The 20,434-nt window shown below is 50.0% G+C and overlaps 1 protein-coding gene across 6 annotated transcripts in view; it reads left to right on the top strand.

The window, feature by feature from the left end:
- The window catches only part of PUF60 (poly(U) binding splicing factor 60), an 80,152-nt gene extending 62,804 nt beyond the window's left edge, over positions 1-17,348 (top strand). For all 6 annotated transcript variants that reach the window (XM_075581126.1, XM_075581125.1, XM_075581121.1 and 3 more), the window contains 4 exons: positions 137-327; positions 13,183-13,318; positions 15,106-15,344; positions 16,921-17,348. In XM_075581126.1, coding sequence (XP_075437241.1) covers positions 137-327; positions 13,183-13,318; positions 15,106-15,344; positions 16,921-17,220 — 866 coding nt within the window. In that variant the 3' untranslated portion in view covers positions 17,221-17,348. The remainder of the gene's footprint in view (positions 1-136; positions 328-13,182; positions 13,319-15,105; positions 15,345-16,920) is intronic.
- Positions 17,349-20,434: the final 3,086 nt, after the last annotated feature.

The following is a 20,434-nucleotide window of genomic DNA, read 5'->3' as shown; positions in this document are numbered from 1 at the left end:
CCGTTGCTATAGCATAACCCGCATATGTTTGCCGCGTATGACAAGTCGCAGTCTTCGCAGGACGCGGTTCTGCGCGGTTCTATGCGCTGCTGCTCTCTTTGCCCGTTGCTATAGCATAACCCGCATATGTTTGCAGAGTATGACAAGTCGCAGTCTTCGCAGGACGCCGTCTCCTCCATGAACCTGTTTGACCTGGGCGGGCAATACCTGCGAGTGGGCAAAGCGGTCACTCCTCCGATGCCGCTGCTCTCGCCCGCCACGCCGGGGGGTCTGCCCCCTGCAGCAGCCGTAGCTGCAGCCGCCGCAACGGCCAAAATCACTGCTCAGGTGAGGGTCCGGTAGGGAGGGGGGGGGGCGGAGTTTGCTGCTACTGATTATAGCAACATTACAAAAGTAAGAAAAATGCTTCATGTGTTATCTATAACATACATGTGCACACGCAGACATGGAAGTAACACACAGGCTGCACATGCTGCTGTTCAGTACACACGTATTATGTTTTATTTATATAGCGCCCAGGAGAGAATACATTGCAGTGCCCACAGTGTACAGGAGAGAATACATTGCAGGGCCCACAGTGTACAGGAGAGAATACATTGCAGGGCCCGCAGTGTACAGGAGAGAATACATTGCAGCACCCACAGTGTACAGGAGAGAATACATTGCAGGGCCCACAGTGTACAGGAGATAATACATTGCAGGGCCCACAGTGTACAGGAGAGAATACATTGCAGCGCCCCACAGTGTACAGGAGAGAATACATTGCAGGGCCCGCAGTGTACAGGAGAGAATACATTGCAGGGCCCACAGTGTACAGGAGAGAATACATTGCAGGGCCCACAGTGTACAGGAGAGAATACATTGCAGCGCCCACAGTGTACAGGAGAGAATACATTGCAGCACCCACAGTGTACAGGAGAGAATACATTGCAGGGCCCACAGTGTACAGGAGAGAATACATTGCAGCGCCCACAGTGTACAGGAGAGAATACATTGCAGGGCCCACAGTGTACAGGAGAGAATACATTGCAGGGCCCACAGTGTACAGGAGAGAATACATTGCAGGGCCCACAGTGTACAGGAGAGAATACATTGCAGCGCCCACAGTGTACAGGAGAGAATACATTGCAGCACCCACAGTGTACAGGAGATAATACATTGCAGCGCCCACAGTGTACAGGAGAGAATACATTGCAGTGCCCACAGTGTACAGGAGAGAATACATTGCAGGGCCCACAGTGTACAGGAGAGAATACATTGCAGGGCCCACAGTGTACAGGAGAGAATACATTGCAGCGCCCACAGTGTACAGGAGAGAATACATTGCAGGGCCCACAGTGTACAGGAGAGAATACATTGCAGCGCCCACAGTGTACAGGAGAGAATACATTGCAGCGCCCACAGTGTACAGGAGAGAATACATTGCAGGGCCCACAGTGTACAGGAGAGAATACATTGCAGCGCCCACAGTGTACAGGAGAGAATACATTGCAGGGCCCACAGTGTACAGGAGAGAATACATTGCAGGGCCCACAGTGTACAGGAGAGAATACATTGTAGGGCCCACAGTGTACAGGAGAGAATACATTGCAGCGCCCACAGTGTACAGGAGAGAATACATTGATGGGCCCACAGTGTACAGGAGAGAATACATTGCAGCACCCACAGTGTACAGGAGAGAATACATTGCAGGGCCCACAGTGTACAGGAGAGAATACATTGCAGGGCCCGCAGTGTACAGGAGAGAATACATTGCAGTGCCCACAGTGTACAGGAGAGAATACATTGCAGCGCCCAGAGTGTACAGGAGAGAATACATTGCAGGGCCCACAGTGTACAGGAGAGAATACATTGCAGGGCCCACAGTGTACAGGAGAGAATACATTGCGGCGCCCACAGTGTACAGGAGAGAATACATTGCAGCACCCACAGTGTACAGGAGAGAATACATTGCAGCGCCCACAGTGTACAGGAGAGAATACATTGCAGGGCCCACAGTGTACAGGAGAGAATACATTGCAGGGCCCACAGTGTACAGGAGAGAATACATTGTAGGGCCCACAGTGTACAGGAGAGAATACATTGCAGGGCCCACAGTGTACAGGAGAGAATACATTGCAGGGCCCACAGTGTACAGGAGTGAATACATTGCGGCGCCCACAGTGTACAGGAGAGAATACATTGCAGCACCCACAGTGTACAGGAGAGAATACATTGCAGGGCCCACAGTGTACAGGAGAGAATACATTGCAGGGCCCACAGTGTACAGGAGAGAATACATTGATGGGCCCACAGTGTACAGGAGAGAATACATTGCAGCACCCACAGTGTACAGGAGAGAATACATTGCAGGGCCCACAGTGTACAGGAGAGAATACATTGCAGTGCCCACAGTGTACAGGAGAGAATACATTGCAGGGCCCACAGTGTACAGGAGAGAATACATTGCAGTGCCCACAGTGTACAGGAGAGAATACATTGCAGGGCCCACAGTGTACAGGAGAGAATACATTGCAGCGCCCACAGTGTACAGGAGAGAATACATTGCAGGGCCCACAGTGTACAGGAGAGAATACATTGCAGGGCCCACAGTGTACAGGAGAGAATACATTGCAGGGCCCACAGTGTACAGGAGAGAATACATTGCAGGGCCCACAGTGTACAGGAGAGAATACATTGCAGCACCCACAGTGTACAGGAGAGAATACATTGCAGCACCCACAGTGTACAGGAGAGAATACATTGCAGGGCCCACAGTGTACAGGAGAGAATACATTGCAGGGCCCACAGTGTACAGGAGAGAATACATTGCAGGGCCCACAGTGTACAGGAGAGAATACATTGCAGGGCCCACAGTGTACAGGAGAGAATACATTGCAGGGCCCACAGTGTACAGGAGAGAATACATTGCAGCGCCCACAGTGTACAGGAGAGAATACATTGCAGGGCCCACAGTGTACAGGAGAGAATACATTGCAGGGCCCACAGTGTACAGGAGAGAATACATTGCAGCACCCACAGTGTACAGGAGAGAATACATTGCAGCACCCACAGTGTACAGGAGAGAATACATTGCAGGGCCCACAGTGTACAGGAGAGAATACATTGCAGGGACCACAGTGTACAGGAGAGAATACATTGCAGGGCCCACAGTGTACAGGAGAGAATACATTGCAGCGCTCACAGTGTACAGGAGAGAATACATTGCAGCACCCACAGTGTACAGGAGAGAATACATTGCAGGGCCCACAGTGTACAGGAGAGAATACATTGCAGGGCCCACAGTGTACAGGAGAGAATACATTGCAGGGCCCACAGTGTACAGGAGAGAATACATTGCAGGGCCCACAGTGTACAGGAGAGAATACATTGCAGGGCCCACAGTGTACAGGAGAGAATACATTGCAGGGCCCACAGTGTACAGGAGAGAATACATTGCAGGGCCCGCAGTGTACAGGAGAGAATACATTGCAGGGCCCGCAGTGTACAGGAGAGAATACATTGCAGCGCCCGCAGTGTACAGGAGAAAATACATTGCAGCGCCCACAGTGTACAGGAGAGAATACATTGCAGGGCCCACAGTGTACAGGAGAGAATACATTGCAGCACCCACAGTGTACAGGAGAGAATACATTGCAGGGCCCACAGTGTACAGGAGAGAATACATTGCAGGGCCCACAGTGTACAGGAGAGAATACATTGCAGCGCCCACAGTGTACAGGAGAGAATACATTGCAGGGCCCACAGTGTACAGGAGAGAATACATTGCAGGGCCCACAGTGTACAGGAGAGAATACATTGCAGGGCCCACAGTGTACAGGAGAGAATACATTGCAGGGCCCACAGTGTACAGGAGAGAATACATTGCAGGGCCCACAGTGTACAGGAGAGAATACATTGCGGGGCCCACAGTGTACAGGAGAGAATACATTGCGGGGCCCACAGTGTACAGGAGAGAATACATTGCAGGGCCCACAGTGTACAGGAGAGAATACATTGCAGCGCCCACAGTGTACAGGAGAGAATACATTGCAGCGCCCACAGTGTACAGGAGAGAATACATTGCAGCGCCCACAGTGTACAGGAGAGAATACATTGCAGGGCCCACAGTGTACAGGAGAGAATACATTGCAGCGCCCACAGTGTACAGGAGAGAATACATTGCAGCGCCCAAAGTGTACAGGAGAGAATACATTGCAGGGCCCACAGTGTACAGGAGAGAATACATTGCAGGGCCCACAGTGTACAGGAGAGAATACATTGCAGGGCCCACAGTGTACAGGAGAGAATATATTGCAGGGCCCACAGTGTACAGGAGAGAATACATTGCAGCGCCCACAGTGTACAGGAGAGAATACATTGCAGCACCCACAGTGTACAGGAGATAATACATTGCAGCGCCCACAGTGTACAGGAGAGAATACATTGCAGGGCCCACAGTGTACAGGAGAGAATACATTGCAGGGCCCACAGTGTACAGGAGAGAATACATTGCAGCGCCCACAGTGTACAGGAGAGAATACATTGCAGGGCCCACAGTGTACAGGAGAGAATACATTGCAGCGCCCACAGTGTACAGGAGAGAATACATTGCAGCGCCCACAGTGTACAGGAGAGAATACATTGCAGGGCCCACAGTGTACAGGAGAGAATACATTGCAGGGCCCACAGTGTACAGGAGAGAATACATTGCAGGGCCCACAGTGTACAGGAGAGAATACATTGCAGCGCCCACAGTGTACAGGAGAGAATACATTGCAGGGCCCACAGTGTACAGGAGAGAATACATTGTAGGGCCCACAGTGTACGGGAGAGAATACATTGCAGGGCCCACAGTGTACAGGAGAGAATACATTGCAGGGCCCACAGTGTACAGGAGAGAATACATTGCAGGGCCCACAGTGTACAGGAGAGAATACATTGCAGGGCCCACAGTGTACAGGAGAGAATACATTGCAGGGCCCACAGTGTACAGGAGAGAATACATTGTAGGGCCCACAGTGTACAGGAGAGAATACATTGCAGCGCCCACAGTGTACAGGAGAGAATACATTGATGGGCCCACAGTGTACAGGAGAGAATACATTGCAGCACCCACAGTGTACAGGAGAGAATACATTGCAGGGCCCACAGTGTACAGGAGAGAATACATTGCAGGGCCCGCAGTGTACAGGAGAGAATACATTGCAGTGCCCACAGTGTACAGGAGAGAATACATTGCAGCGCCCAGAGTGTACAGGAGAGAATACATTGCAGGGCCCACAGTGTACAGGAGAGAATACATTGCAGGGCCCACAGTGTACAGGAGAGAATACATTGCGGCGCCCACAGTGTACAGGAGAGAATACATTGCAGCACCCACAGTGTACAGGAGAGAATACATTGCAGCGCCCACAGTGTACAGGAGAGAATACATTGCAGGGCCCACAGTGTACAGGAGAGAATACATTGCGGGGCCCACAGTGTACAGGAGAGAATACATTGCGGGGCCCACAGTGTACAGGAGAGAATACATTGCAGGGCCCACAGTGTACAGGAGAGAATACATTGCAGCGCCCACAGTGTACAGGAGAGAATACATTGCAGCGCCCACAGTGTACAGGAGAGAATACATTGCAGCGCCCACAGTGTACAGGAGAGAATACATTGCAGGGCCCACAGTGTACAGGAGAGAATACATTGCAGCGCCCACAGTGTACAGGAGAGAATACATTGCAGCGCCCAAAGTGTACAGGAGAGAATACATTGCAGGGCCCACAGTGTACAGGAGAGAATACATTGCAGGGCCCACAGTGTACAGGAGAGAATACATTGCAGGGCCCACAGTGTACAGGAGAGAATATATTGCAGGGCCCACAGTGTACAGGAGAGAATACATTGCAGCGCCCACAGTGTACAGGAGAGAATACATTGCAGCACCCACAGTGTACAGGAGATAATACATTGCAGCGCCCACAGTGTACAGGAGAGAATACATTGCAGGGCCCACAGTGTACAGGAGAGAATACATTGCAGGGCCCACAGTGTACAGGAGAGAATACATTGCAGCGCCCACAGTGTACAGGAGAGAATACATTGCAGGGCCCACAGTGTACAGGAGAGAATACATTGCAGCGCCCACAGTGTACAGGAGAGAATACATTGCAGCGCCCACAGTGTACAGGAGAGAATACATTGCAGGGCCCACAGTGTACAGGAGAGAATACATTGCAGGGCCCACAGTGTACAGGAGAGAATACATTGCAGGGCCCACAGTGTACAGGAGAGAATACATTGCAGCGCCCACAGTGTACAGGAGAGAATACATTGCAGGGCCCACAGTGTACAGGAGAGAATACATTGTAGGGCCCACAGTGTACGGGAGAGAATACATTGCAGGGCCCACAGTGTACAGGAGAGAATACATTGCAGGGCCCACAGTGTACAGGAGAGAATACATTGCAGGGCCCACAGTGTACAGGAGAGAATACATTGCAGGGCCCACAGTGTACAGGAGAGAATACATTGCAGGGCCCACAGTGTACAGGAGAGAATACATTGTAGGGCCCACAGTGTACAGGAGAGAATACATTGCAGCGCCCACAGTGTACAGGAGAGAATACATTGATGGGCCCACAGTGTACAGGAGAGAATACATTGCAGCACCCACAGTGTACAGGAGAGAATACATTGCAGGGCCCACAGTGTACAGGAGAGAATACATTGCAGGGCCCGCAGTGTACAGGAGAGAATACATTGCAGTGCCCACAGTGTACAGGAGAGAATACATTGCAGCGCCCAGAGTGTACAGGAGAGAATACATTGCAGGGCCCACAGTGTACAGGAGAGAATACATTGCAGGGCCCACAGTGTACAGGAGAGAATACATTGCGGCGCCCACAGTGTACAGGAGAGAATACATTGCAGCACCCACAGTGTACAGGAGAGAATACATTGCAGCGCCCACAGTGTACAGGAGAGAATACATTGCAGGGCCCACAGTGTACAGGAGAGAATACATTGCAGGGCCCACAGTGTACAGGAGAGAATACATTGTAGGGCCCACAGTGTACAGGAGAGAATACATTGCAGGGCCCACAGTGTACAGGAGAGAATACATTGCAGGGCCCACAGTGTACAGGAGAGAATACATTGCGGCGCCCACAGTGTACAGGAGAGAATACATTGCAGCACCCACAGTGTACAGGAGAGAATACATTGCAGGGCCCACAGTGAACAGGAGAGAATACATTGCAGGGCCCACAGTGTACAGGAGAGAATACATTGATGGGCCCACAGTGTACAGGAGAGAATACATTGCAGCACCCACAGTGTACAGGAGAGAATACATTGCAGGGCCCACAGTGTACAGGAGAGAATACATTGCAGTGCCCACAGTGTACAGGAGAGAATACATTGCAGGGCCCACAGTGTACAGGAGAGAATACATTGCAGTGCCCACAGTGTACAGGAGAGAATACATTGCAGGGCCCACAGTGTACATGAGAGAATACATTGCAGCGCCCACAGTGTACAGGAGAGAATACATTGCAGGGCCCACAGTGTACAGGAGAGAATACATTGCAGGGCCCACAGTGTACAGGAGAGAATACATTGCAGGGCCCACAGTGTACAGGAGAGAATACATTGCAGGGCCCACAGTGTACAGGAGAGAATACATTGCAGCACCCACAGTGTACAGGAGAGAATACATTGCAGCACCCACAGTGTACAGGAGAGAATACATTGCAGGGCCCACAGTGTACAGGAGAGAATACATTGCAGGGCCCACAGTGTACAGGAGAGAATACATTGCAGGGCCCACAGTGTACAGGAGAGAATACATTGCAGGGCCCACAGTGTACAGGAGAGAATACATTGCAGGGCCCACAGTGTACAGGAGAGAATACATTGCAGCGCCCACAGTGTACAGGAGAGAATACATTGCAGGGCCCACAGTGTACAGGAGAGAATACATTGCAGGGCCCACAGTGTACAGGAGAGAATACATTGCAGCACCCACAGTGTACAGGAGAGAATACATTGCAGCACCCACAGTGTACAGGAGAGAATACATTGCAGGGCCCACAGTGTACAGGAGAGAATACATTGCAGGGACCACAGTGTACAGGAGAGAATACATTGCAGGGCCCACAGTGTACAGGAGAGAATACATTGCAGCGCTCACAGTGTACAGGAGAGAATACATTGCAGCACCCACAGTGTACAGGAGAGAATACATTGCAGGGCCCACAGTGTACAGGAGAGAATACATTGCAGGGCCCACAGTGTACAGGAGAGAATACATTGCAGGGCCCACAGTGTACAGGAGAGAATACATTGCAGGGCCCACAGTGTACAGGAGAGAATACATTGCAGGGCCCACAGTGTACAGGAGAGAATACATTGCAGGGCCCACAGTGTACAGGAGAGAATACATTGCAGGGCCCACAGTGTACAGGAGAGAATACATTGCAGCGCTCACAGTGTACAGGAGAGAATACATTGCAGGGCCCACAGTGTACAGGAGAGAATACATTGCAGGGCCCACAGTGTACAGGAGAGAATACATTGCAGGGCCCACAGTGTACAGGAGAGAATACATTGCAGGGCCCGCAGTGTACAGGAGAGAATACATTGCAGGGCCCGCAGTGTACAGGAGAGAATACATTGCAGCGCCCGCAGTGTACAGGAGAAAATACATTGCAGCGCCCACAGTGTACAGGAGAGAATACATTGCAGGGCCCACAGTGTACAGGAGAGAATACATTGCAGCACCCACAGTGTACAGGAGAGAATACATTGCAGGGCCCACAGTGTACAGGAGAGAATACATTGCAGGGCCCACAGTGTACAGGAGAGAATACATTGCAGCGCCCACAGTGTACAGGAGAGAATAAATTGCAGGGCCCACAGTGTACAGGAGAGAATACATTGCAGGGCCCACAGTGTACAGGAGAGAATACATTGCAGGGCCCACAGTGTACAGGAGAGAATACATTGCAGGGCCCACAGTGTACAGGAGAGAATACATTGCAGGGCCCACAGTGTACAGGAGAGAATACATTGCGGGGCCCACAGTGTACAGGAGAGAATACATTGCGGGGCCCACAGTGTACAGGAGAGAATACATTGCAGGGCCCACAGTGTACAGGAGAGAATACATTGCAGCGCCCACAGTGTACAGGAGAGAATACATTGCAGCGCCCACAGTGTACAGGAGAGAATACATTGCAGCGCCCACAGTGTACAGGAGAGAATACATTGCAGGGCCCACAGTGTACAGGAGAGAATACATTGCAGCGCCCACAGTGTACAGGAGAGAATACATTGCAGCGCCCAAAGTGTACAGGAGAGAATACATTGCAGGGCCCACAGTGTACAGGAGAGAATACATTGCAGGGCCCACAGTGTACAGGAGAGAATACATTGCAGGGCCCACAGTGTACAGGAGAGAATATATTGCAGGGCCCACAGTGTACAGGAGAGAATACATTGCAGGGCCCGCAGTGTACAGGAGAGAATACATTGCAGGGCCCGCAGTGTACAGGAGAGAATACATTGCAGGGCCCGCAGTGTACAGGAGAGAATACATTGCAGGGCCCGCAGTGTACAGGAGAGAATACATTGCAAGGCCCACAGTGTACAGGAGAGAATACATTGCAGGGCCCACAGTGTACAGGAGAGAATACATTGCAGGGCCCACAGTGTACAGGAGAGAATACATTGCAGCGCCCACAGTGTACAGGAGAGAATACATTGCAGGGCCCACAGTGTACAGGAGAGAATACATTGCAGCGCCCACAGTGTACAGGAGAGAATACATTGCAGCGCCCACAGTGTACAGGAGAGAATACATTGCAGGGCCCACAGTGTACAGGAGAGAATACATTGCAGGGCCCACAGTGTACAGGAGAGAATACATTGCAGGGCCCACAGTGTACAGGAGAGAATACATTGCAGGGCCCACAGTGTACAGGAGAGAATACATTGCAGGGAAATCTAATATAAGTGCAATAAACAGTCAGGACAGTACATAGGAAAGCAAATCCCTGCCCCGGGGAACTTACAATCTAAGTGGTATGTTGGCAGACTAATGCTGCGCTTATACTGCCGGCGATGCGACCGATGACGTCACCCGTCGCTGGCTACAAGGCCAGTGGCGTCAGAAATGGGGAAGGCAGGGGGACGGAGAAGCTTTCTGATTGGCCACAAGGGGAGACCGTCGCTGAAAAAAAACAAATAGCCGTGACTGCCAGATGTTTGGTAGCTTGGTCGCGACGTCTTGTGCACTATAAGTGCCGACGACAATGCAATTGTTTTGACGCCGCGTCGCCGGCACTATAAGCGCAGCCTTACAGAGACGGCAGGTGAGGGAATAAGGGCAGTAAATGGCAGTGCCTGGCCTTGATGGTAGGTAGGGTCAGTAGATGGCAGTGCCTGGCCTTGATGGTAGGTAGGGGCAGTAGATGGCAGTGCCTGGCCTTGATGGTAGGTAGGGTCAGTAGATGGCAGGGCCTGGCCTTGATGGTAGGTAGGGGCAGTAGATGGCAGTGCCTGGCCTTGATGGTAGGTAGGGGCAGTAGATGGCAGTGCCTGGCCTTGATGGTAGGTAGGGTCAGTAGATGGCAGTGCCTGGCCTTGATGGTAGGTAAGGGCAGTAGATGGCAGTGCCTGGCCTTGATGGTAGGTAGGGGCAGTAGATGGCAGTGCCTGGCCTTGATGGTAGGTAGGGTCAGTAGATGGCAGGGCCTGGCCTTGATGGTAGGTAGGGGCAGTAGATGGCAGTGCCTGGCCTTGATGGTAGGTAGGGGCAGTAGATGGCAGTGCCTGGCCTTGATGGTAGGTAGGGTCAGTAGATGGCAGTGCCTGGCCTTGATGGTAGGTAAGGGCAGTAGATGGCAGTGCCTGGCCTTGATGGTAGGTAGGGGCAGTAGATGGCAGTGCCTGGCCTTGATGGTAGGTAGGGTCAGTAGATGGCAGGGCCTGGCCTTGATGGTGGGTAGGTGCAGTAGATGGCAGTGCTTGTCCTTGATGGTGGGTAGGTGCAGTAGATGGCAGTGCCTGGCCTTGATGGTAGGTAGGGGCAGTAGATGGCAGTGCCTGGCCTTGATGGTAAGTAGGGGCAGTAGATGGCAGTGCCTGGCCTTGATGGTGGGTAGGTGCAGTAGATGGCAGTGCCTGGCCGTGATGGTAAGTAGGGGCAGTAGATGGCAGTGCCTGGCCTTGATGGTGGGTAGGTGCAGTAGATGGCAGTGCCTGGCCTTGATGGTAGGTAGGGGCAGTAGATGGCAGTGCCTGGCCTTGATGGTGGGTAGGTGCAGTAGATGGCAGTGCCTGGCCTTGATGGTAGGTAGGGGCAGTAGATGGCAGTGCCTGGCCTTGATGGTAGGTAGGGGCAGTAGATGGCAGTGCCTGGCCTTGATGGTAGGTAGGGGCAGTAGATGGCAGTGCCTGGCCTTGATGGTAGGTAGGGGCAGTAGATGGCAGTGCCTGGCCTTGATGGTGGGTAGGTGCAGTAAATGGCAGTGTCTGGTTTTGATGGTGGGTAGGTGCAGTAAATGGCAGTGCCTGGCCTTGATGGTGGGTAGGTGCAGTAAATGGCAGTGCCTGGTTTTGATAGTGGGTAGGTGCAGTAGATGGCAGTGCCTGGCCTTGATGGTGGGTAGGTGCAGTTGATGGCAGTGCCTGGCCTTGATGGTGGGTAGGTGCAGTAAATGGCAGTGCCTGGCCTTGATGGTAGGTAGGGGCAGTAGATGGCAGTGCCTGGCTTTGATGGTGGGTAGTTGCAGTTGATGGCAGTGCTTGGCCTTGATAGTGGGTAGGTGCAGTAGATGGCAGTGCCTGGCCTTGATGGTGCGTAGTTTCAGTTGATGGCAGTGCCTGGCCTTGATGGTGGGTAGGTGCAGTAGATGGCAGTGCCTGGCCTTGATGGTGGGTAGGTGCAGTAAATGGCAGTGTCTGGTTTTGATAGTGGGTAGGTGCAGTAGATGGCAGTGCCTGGCCTTGATGGTGGGTAGGTGCAGTTGATGGCAGTGCCTGGCCTTGATGGTGGGTAGTTGCAGTTGATGGCAGTGCTTGGCCTTGATGGTGGGTAGGTGCAGTTGATGGTAGTGCCTGGCCTTGATGGTGGGTAGGTGCAGTTGATGGCAGTGCCTGGCCTTGATGGTGGGTAGGAGCGATTGAAGGACAGTAGACAGCCGGGCAAACGAAATGCTTCCTTCAGAAGTGTTTTAAGGTTTATTTAAAGGTGGGGAGAGAAGGTGCTTGGTGTGTGGGGGAGTGCCACAGGTAGGGGGAGTAAGCAGTACAGGTGTAGGAGCAGGTGAATTAAAGGTAAGAAGGAGAAGTTTGTAGATCTGGCGCCGGATGGGAGCCGGGAGAGGGGTGTAAGGAGGAGATGAGCAGATCTGGCGCCGGGTGGGAGCCGGGAGAGGGGTGTAAGGAGGAGATGAGCATACCTTATTCTGGGAGAAAGGGAAATGATTCTATCTGCAACATTTTGGATTTCAAAGGAGACCGTTGAGAGGCAGGGAGGCCTGTTAGTAGTACGTTACAATAATCCAGGCGGGAGAGGATAAGGGCAGGCATTAGTTTTGCAGTCAAGTTAGAGGAAATGGGCGTGTTACGGAGGAATAAGGGACACGTTTTAGCTTAAACGTGAATGGAGGTGGAGAAGAAAGCACCCAGGCAACATGCTCTGATGAACGGATAGATCGTGGCTCCTTTGACTGAAAGAAAAAGGTGATAGTGGGACAAGTTTAGGTGAAAATGAGTAGCTGTTTTTTTACACCGAGGCGGCAGGGCACACAATACACAAGGACATGGTCAGGAGGCTGTGAGGCCTGGCACTGGATTGCAGGTGTGTGGTTAGGGGTGGCCGGATAGATCTGCGTATCATTTGTATACAGGGGATACCCAACGCCAAAGTGGTTGATGAGGTCACCAAGTGATGGTGTGTAGAGAGGGAAAAGGAGAGGTCCCAGAATGAGGAACGGTGGGAGAAGGTGAGAGGAGCTCCTGGGGGGCAAGGGTTTTAGTTATCAAGATTTGTGTATAATGTGAAGTAGAAGAAGGACAAACAAGTAGCACTTGGGATCAGCAAGGAAACGTGACCTTGGGCTTTTTCTATTGTGTGTGTGTGTGTGTGTGTGTGTGTGTGTACATCAGTATGGAATTAACATGTCTCCTCTTGCCATGTAGGAAGCGGTGGCCGGAGCTGCAGTCCTTGGCACCCTTGCTAGCCCCGGACTGGTGACCCCAACGCTGTCCCTGTCGCAGCCTCTGGGGTCGTTGCCGCAGGCTGTGATGGCAGCGCAGGCCCCCGGCGTGATTACAGGTGAGCCCTCCTCTATCTGTGCTCACTCCCCCCCTACGCGTTTCAGGTCCGGAGCCACGGATGAGCTTCTTGGCACTATTATAAGGACTGTGGCCCATGGGGTCACCAACACATTGGGAAGAAATGCCAACAAACCGGGTAAAATTAACTTTCTGGGCTTTTTAACCGGATAAAATCACTCTGTCTAAATCACTTCACCTGTAGACAGACTCTCACCATCTTGCTCAGCCGTTCTTAACCGTTTTGTTTTTTTACCAGGAGCACCCCTGAAGGATTGTTCAAATCCCGGGGCACCCTGCTCTTCCGGCCTCACTCATCCCCTCCTTCCTTACACAGGACTCGCCCTCCTTTTCACAAACGCGCGTACTCCGGCCATCGCACCTCCCCCGGCCGTCGCACCTCCCCCGGCCGTCGCACCTCCCCCGGCCGTCGCACCTCCCCCGGCCGTCGCACCTCCCCCGGCCGTCGCACCTCCCCCGGCCGTCGCACCTCCCCCGGCCGTCGCACCTCCCCCGGCCGTCGCACCTCCCCCGGCCGTCGCACCTCCCCCGGCCGTCGCACCTCCCCCGGCCGTCACACCTCCAATCCTTTCCTGCTCTGGAGATGGAAGCTGCTCTCTCTCTCCCCTTTGCCGGGCTGAGAGAGGATGATCGCAGCCTCTGCATCTCCAGGGAGTCCTGGACGTGCACGCCGAGCAGCCAGCTAAGGCTTTCCCGGGGGCCGCGGAACACTTGGCCCAGGCTTATGGCACACCACGGTTCCCCTGGCACCCTTGGCAGAGGGTCACAGCACCCTGATTGAGAATCACTGCACCAGCTATAAATCTTTAAATCGTCTGTTAGAAACGCATCGTGCATGCAATGTTCTGTACGTTCGCTGCGGATGCTTTTCAGGGCTGTACTCTGTGGATTTGCAAAGTTATTGAATATAACCTCTGAAACTTCTCTCACATGAAAAACAGAAAGGCCATCACAACACACAAAATGACACAACATATAGTACAATACTTCAGTGCGTATCTGATCATGAGTAAGGGTCATTTAGTTAAACCCTTTGGCCAAAGCGTTATAAGCCTGCAGCCACTTCACGGCATGACCAGTCTGCAGGTCCTAACACTACCTGGCACAATTCTCATGCACCTCTCTTTTCTGCTAGAGGGGGACAGACCTTCCTCAGTCTGTGACACACAGGATCATGATAAAAAGGCTCATTGGAAAGTGGTGTGGGGTGAACTTTAAACCCTGGGGAGGAGGGGCCTCACCTCCAGGCCAGCGCATCATACAAAATGACAACATATAATACAATATCTCAGTGCTAATCTGCTCAGGAGTAAGGGTCATTTAGTTAAACCCTTTGGCCAGAAGGTTACAAGACTGCAGCCACGTGCTTTCACTTTATTGCAAATCCAGTCCATGTTGCTAAATGACAAAACAGCGAGTGAAAACATGTCTTAGACAAGTAGTCGGCTTCCCCAGGGAAGAGTCAGCGAGCTGTAATTAACTCTGACTTCTTTGCATCCGGTTATACGGGAATTCTGCAGATCTGAACAAGAATCCCTTTCTCTGTTCTTTCTGCTCATCATAATTACCCTACAAACAATGGACAAAGCAGAGACAATTCACCTCTAGTTTTGGGGACTGACGAAACAGTCGTCTCACCAAGAGAGAATAGATAAAGATTGTAAAAACAGCCGAAGCTTGTGTTTACCACTGAAATGTTATAGCTGTGCACTCTCCAAGGAGTTAGTCATTAGTTCACTGATAATCATGTCTCCTTCCTCCCCCCAGGCGTGACCCCTGTGCGTCCCCCTCTCCCAATGATCATCCCACAGGTGGGGTTGGTAAACCCCATCCTGTCGAGCCCTCCGGCCATGATCCAGCTGGAGATAAAGAAAGAGAAGGATCTGGAGGAGGAGCTGTTGCCGGAGTCCGAGAGGCCGGAGATGCTGAGCGAGCAGGAACACATGAGCATCTCCGGGAGCAGCGCCAGGCACATGGTCATGCAGAAACTGATGCGCAAGCAAGAGGTGAGCGACGCTGCCAGGGAATGGTCTCTCCTGCCCACCGCACACAGAGAGAGGTCATCAAAACATTGTGTGTTGTATTGGGATTAGCTGGGACCCCAATTCTCTGTTATACTAAACTCACCCAGTCTATATAGATATATATAGTAGTATAGGCAATGGTTTCATTTTTTTACTGGAGCGCTATTGTAGAGTGACCAAAAAAAGTCCCGGGAAACCTCTCATGCTGTCATTAGCTCCCCCCCCCCCCCCCCCTCCTTATTACGTAGAACTTTCGTGGGCCCCTGAGTTACAAACCTTTGTGTTATATGATCGCAGCACGTCCTCCAAAGAAAGGTCACTACGCATGAAGGAATGGGCCCACATACAGCAGTCTTACAGAGAAGGCTTCGATGTCCTCCGACGGGCTAATCCTTTACTGCTGTAGTATTTACACTACAAAGGAGACGGTGGCATTTGCCCCGAATACTGGATCTGTCCAAATTGCTGTGTCCTGAGCAAGGTCGCTACGGGCCTTCGGGCACCTCTGTTGGGAACAGCGAGGAATTGGTGCCTTTTCTGTGCAGCTTTCTTTAACAGTTGGAAACTTATGGGTAGAGCAGAGAGCCCAGATAACCTGTCGCCTACGGCCTGCTTTTAAGGAGGGTGGATTTTTACCCACAAGTCCTGAGGTGAACCCTAAAGAGGAGTCTGTTTAAACATCCAGTCTCTGGCGTAGTGTATAGTTGTGAATGTGTGGGTGCGTTGCAGGAATTTAATTCTCCAAGCGCGTAGTTGCACCCGTGTCCATGGCCACAAGTCTCTGCAAGACGGCTGAGAAGAGGACTCGTAACTCGTGTACAGCTCTCCCATTGGTCAGATTGCATCTCCAACACCGTTGCTGTCAAAATTCCCAGAGGGGCTTGCAACACACTGAGAAGTGCTGATTGGGAGAGGGTACAAATCCAAAGATTAACATCTTCACACTATGAAGTTACATTGCCCTCGGGGGCGGCAGAGAAATTATTAACATATAAAAATGGACATAACGCATCTTGAGACTCCAACATTTCTTAATATGGGATGGTCGGCCTCGGGGGGGACAGGAGGCGGGGTACCAAGATGGCATTCCAGTAATCCCAGCATCTCTTCACAGGCTTTTATTTTGCTGTACGAGCAGAGAGAGACAGATTGATTGATTGTATTCCATGTTCATGTTTATTCGTCTTTAGCCAGCGGTGCAGTTTCCCAGGATATGTTTTTTGTTCTACATGCCTTCCCAAAACTAATACAGCACACTGGCTGTTTCCGCCGCTCTAGTTTGTGAAACAGGGTTTATTATTCCTGAAACATGACTGCTAAGCCCCCTCACGGTTTCTGGCATTACTGGACTTCAAGGAGTCTCGTCAGAGATGCTTAGGATGAGACTGTGTTTCTGATAAGTCTCTTTGAAGTCTGTATGGAAAACAGCTCTGTGGTTCCTTGTGGGGTGAAGCAATATCACCTCACTTGTAGGATAGGTCATATTTTGGGGGCAATGCGCCTTTTTTATTAGCTTGGTTCAGTCCCCTCCTCACCTGTCCCCATCTCTCCTTCACAGTCCACGGTGATGGTCCTGCGTAACATGGTGGACCCCCACGACATAGATGACGACCTGGAGGGGGAGGTGACGGAGGAGTGCGGCAAATTTGGTGCGGTAAACCGGGTCATCATCTACCAGGAGAAGCAGGGAGAGGAGGAGGACGCAGAGATCATTGTCAAGATCTTCGTGGAGTTCTCCATGATCTCCGAGACTCACAAAGCCATCCAAGCCCTGAACGGCCGCTGGTTTGCCGGGCGGAAAGTCATGGCCGAGGTTTACGACCGGGAGAGGTTCGACAACAGCGACCTATCGGCGTGAACCTCTAGGACTTTTACTCCCGCCCCCACTTGTCCTCGTATTGTGTTTTTTTTATTATTATTAATTTTTCATTTTGTTCTTGTTCGATGCTGTAGAAGAGAGTAAGTAAAGTTTTCAGTGTGACTCTGCCCCGGCCATGTGTGTGTGTGTGAGACGCAGAGCGGCAGCGGTGGGATCCTACCGTTCTGGGCGACTGCCGGATCTTGCCATTTAATGGGGCAGTCTCACTTTTGGTGCCACGGACATTCTGGCTGAAGTTTCACTTGATCACGTGGCCCTGGTCCCACACCAGGCACGGGAGACATTATCTCTGTCCCATGGAAACATTGTTGAGGCCATGTTATCAGTCCATTAGATTGCCATTTAATACCGTTGCCATAATGTCACGGAGCATTCACCGATAGTACAACAAGTGAGACATTTCATCCATACAGAACTTAAACCAAGGTCTACTTTTTATCCCCATTTTGCAAAAGGCAATCACATGGAGATCTTCTAAATGATCACGAAAGATTTTGAAAGCCTAATGCAGAACCAACCCAAACACAGAGATAATTTAACTAAAAATGAAAAAGAGGCCCTAAAAGAACTGTTGGATAATGACAATTTAGTCATTAAACAGGCTGACAAGGGGGAAGGGTTGTTCTGAAGAATCGGGCAAATTATGATGCAGGGTCCCTCCGTTTATTGGGAGACACGGAGACATATGTTAAACTTAATTCTAACCCCACTAAGGAGAATATAGAAGCGTTAAAGTGTCTCTTGGATAAAGGGAAAGAAGTAGGAATACTCAATGAACATGAATACAATTTTCTATATAGTAATAAACCAAATTTGCCAGTATTTTGTTTCCTCCCGAAGGTGCACAAGAGTGTAGTCAATCCCCCAGGGAGACCTATTGTCTTGGGGATTGACTCACTAACAGCGAACATATCCTTGTACATTGATGTATTTCTTCAAAAATATGACGTAACAAAAAGCCTATTTAAGGGACACTACAGATGTATTAAACACTCTAAACAATATAAAATGGGAGGAAGATTATATATTAGCAACTTGTAACGTCACTATATATAGCTATACAACATACTAAGGGGTGTGTGGCTAAAAGGCAAATATTACAAGAAGATAAGAATCTACCAGAGCTTCAGTTAGATTTCATTATTGACAGTATCAAATTCATCCTTGGCCATAACTACTTATGGTATGGTGGAGATTCTTACTTACAAAAATGTGGAACGGTGATGGGGACTAGGTGCGCACCGAGCTATGCCAATCTGTTATGGCCGTTTGGGAGAATACTAACATCTGATCCGGTGATGAGCTCGGTGCGGACCTAGTAAACTATCGTCGTTTTATTGATGACGATGTTTTCTAGTGTGGAAGGGAAGTGAGGAATGCCTAGTAAAGTTCTTTGACACTATGAATACGAACACAAGTGATTTAAGATTCACCAGCCAATGGAATAATAAACAGATTAATTTCCTACACTTAACTATATACATAGCATTGTTTTATAGCAAGTCAAAGACCTATTTTAAGGAAATTTATAAAAAATAACTATATTCTAAGATCCAGTTGCCATCTGCCCAGATTGATGGACCATGTTCCATCCGGACAATTTACCCCATTAGAAGGAACTGCACGGATAGAGAACAGATTTTGACACAGGCCAATATGACCTGGCAAAGATTTCTAGAAAAGGATTATTGGAGAGAAACAATTAATGAAGCCCTCAACAAAGCTTGACAGGTTAGTTAAGAGCGACTTACTAAAGCCAAAAGAGAGAAATCAGATGAACAGTGGGAAGTTTGATTTAGCATTCCTTACTGGATACAACTGGGAAGATCAAAAGTATTATAAACAAACATTGGGACATACTAAAAAAACGACCCTGTTCTTGGGACTAATATCCCAGATAGACCAAATGTGATATTCAAGAAAGCTTGTAACCTAAAAGAAACAAATTAGCGCCCAGTGCATTGAGACAGAAACGGTCTGGTCACAATGGCTGGTAAAATCGTAGTAAAGGATTCTGCGGCTGTAAAACGTGTCGGGCCTGCCAATTCAGTTCACTCGATAACACCGATTTTTGTTCCAACATTACGGGTGAAGTTTTTACAGCGAACACGTGCATAGCATGCAGGACAGACCATGTAATGTACTTGTTGGAGTGTCCCTGCAAACTACAACATGTTGGGAAAACAGTGAGGCCAATAAAGACCAGGATTATCGAACACCTTTAGTAGTATAAAAAGAAGACTCGCTGCCCACAGTCTACCCAATCATTTTTCTGAATGTCACCAAGGTGACCCAGCCGGCCTGACATTTATAGCCCTAGAACACGTTCTGCAGCATTGGAGAGGTGGAGATAGGGAGTCAGAGTGGCTGAAAGGGGAAACATTCTGGAAATAGATATTCCCTTTCTAAAATAACCATGTATCTCCCTGAGAAAATCCCCACCTCTTCTCTCTTCCTTTCCACCTAACATCATGTGTCTTTATCCTTTTTTACGACATCTTGTGTAAACACGGTCACTCTGGCTCAGTGTAGTTCGAAGCACTTACCTGATGATTGTTATTCTGATGACTACTGTGTATCATCGAGTTTTTTTGCTCTACTAGGCCATTTCCTACTTTTGATGTATGATTTACCATCCGTATTACCATTAATAATAATCACTCGGTAGGTGGTCTATCCACAATTGAGTTCTATATACAAACAATTAATATTGCCTAGAGGCCGTCCAACCCCGCTCTCTTATCGCTCCCCATACACTGTTCTCTATATCAGATATCTCTGTATTAGTTTTATTGTAACGATATGAACTATCTCGGCTGTGGTTTATCTACGAACGAGCTGTGTATACAGCTAATTAACATTACTTAGAGGTTCCTCTACCGGGTACCCCGCTCTCTCATCGCTCCCTGTACATTGTTCTCTATATCAGATACCATGTTGTAGCCTGATCTATGTAACTGATTTCCCCAACAACATACTGATTTCCGTATGATTATGCATTAAACATTTGGATATGCATTCTAGTTACATGTGGATGATAGTTCACACATTTCATGTGTTTTATAAATACCATTAACCAACATAATTGAATTTGAATAAAGAATTCTCTGTACTAGATCTGTGATATGTTGCCATGATAGGTTAGACACTTCATGTTACCAGTTTCACATTGACGGGATTGTGTTTCCCAATA

The sequence above is a fragment of the Ascaphus truei genome, chromosome 2 (genome assembly GCF_040206685.1).
Source record: "Ascaphus truei isolate aAscTru1 chromosome 2, aAscTru1.hap1, whole genome shotgun sequence".
Taxonomy (NCBI): domain Eukaryota; kingdom Metazoa; phylum Chordata; class Amphibia; order Anura; family Ascaphidae; genus Ascaphus; species Ascaphus truei.
This window is presented reverse-complemented; position numbering and strand designations above follow the sequence as displayed.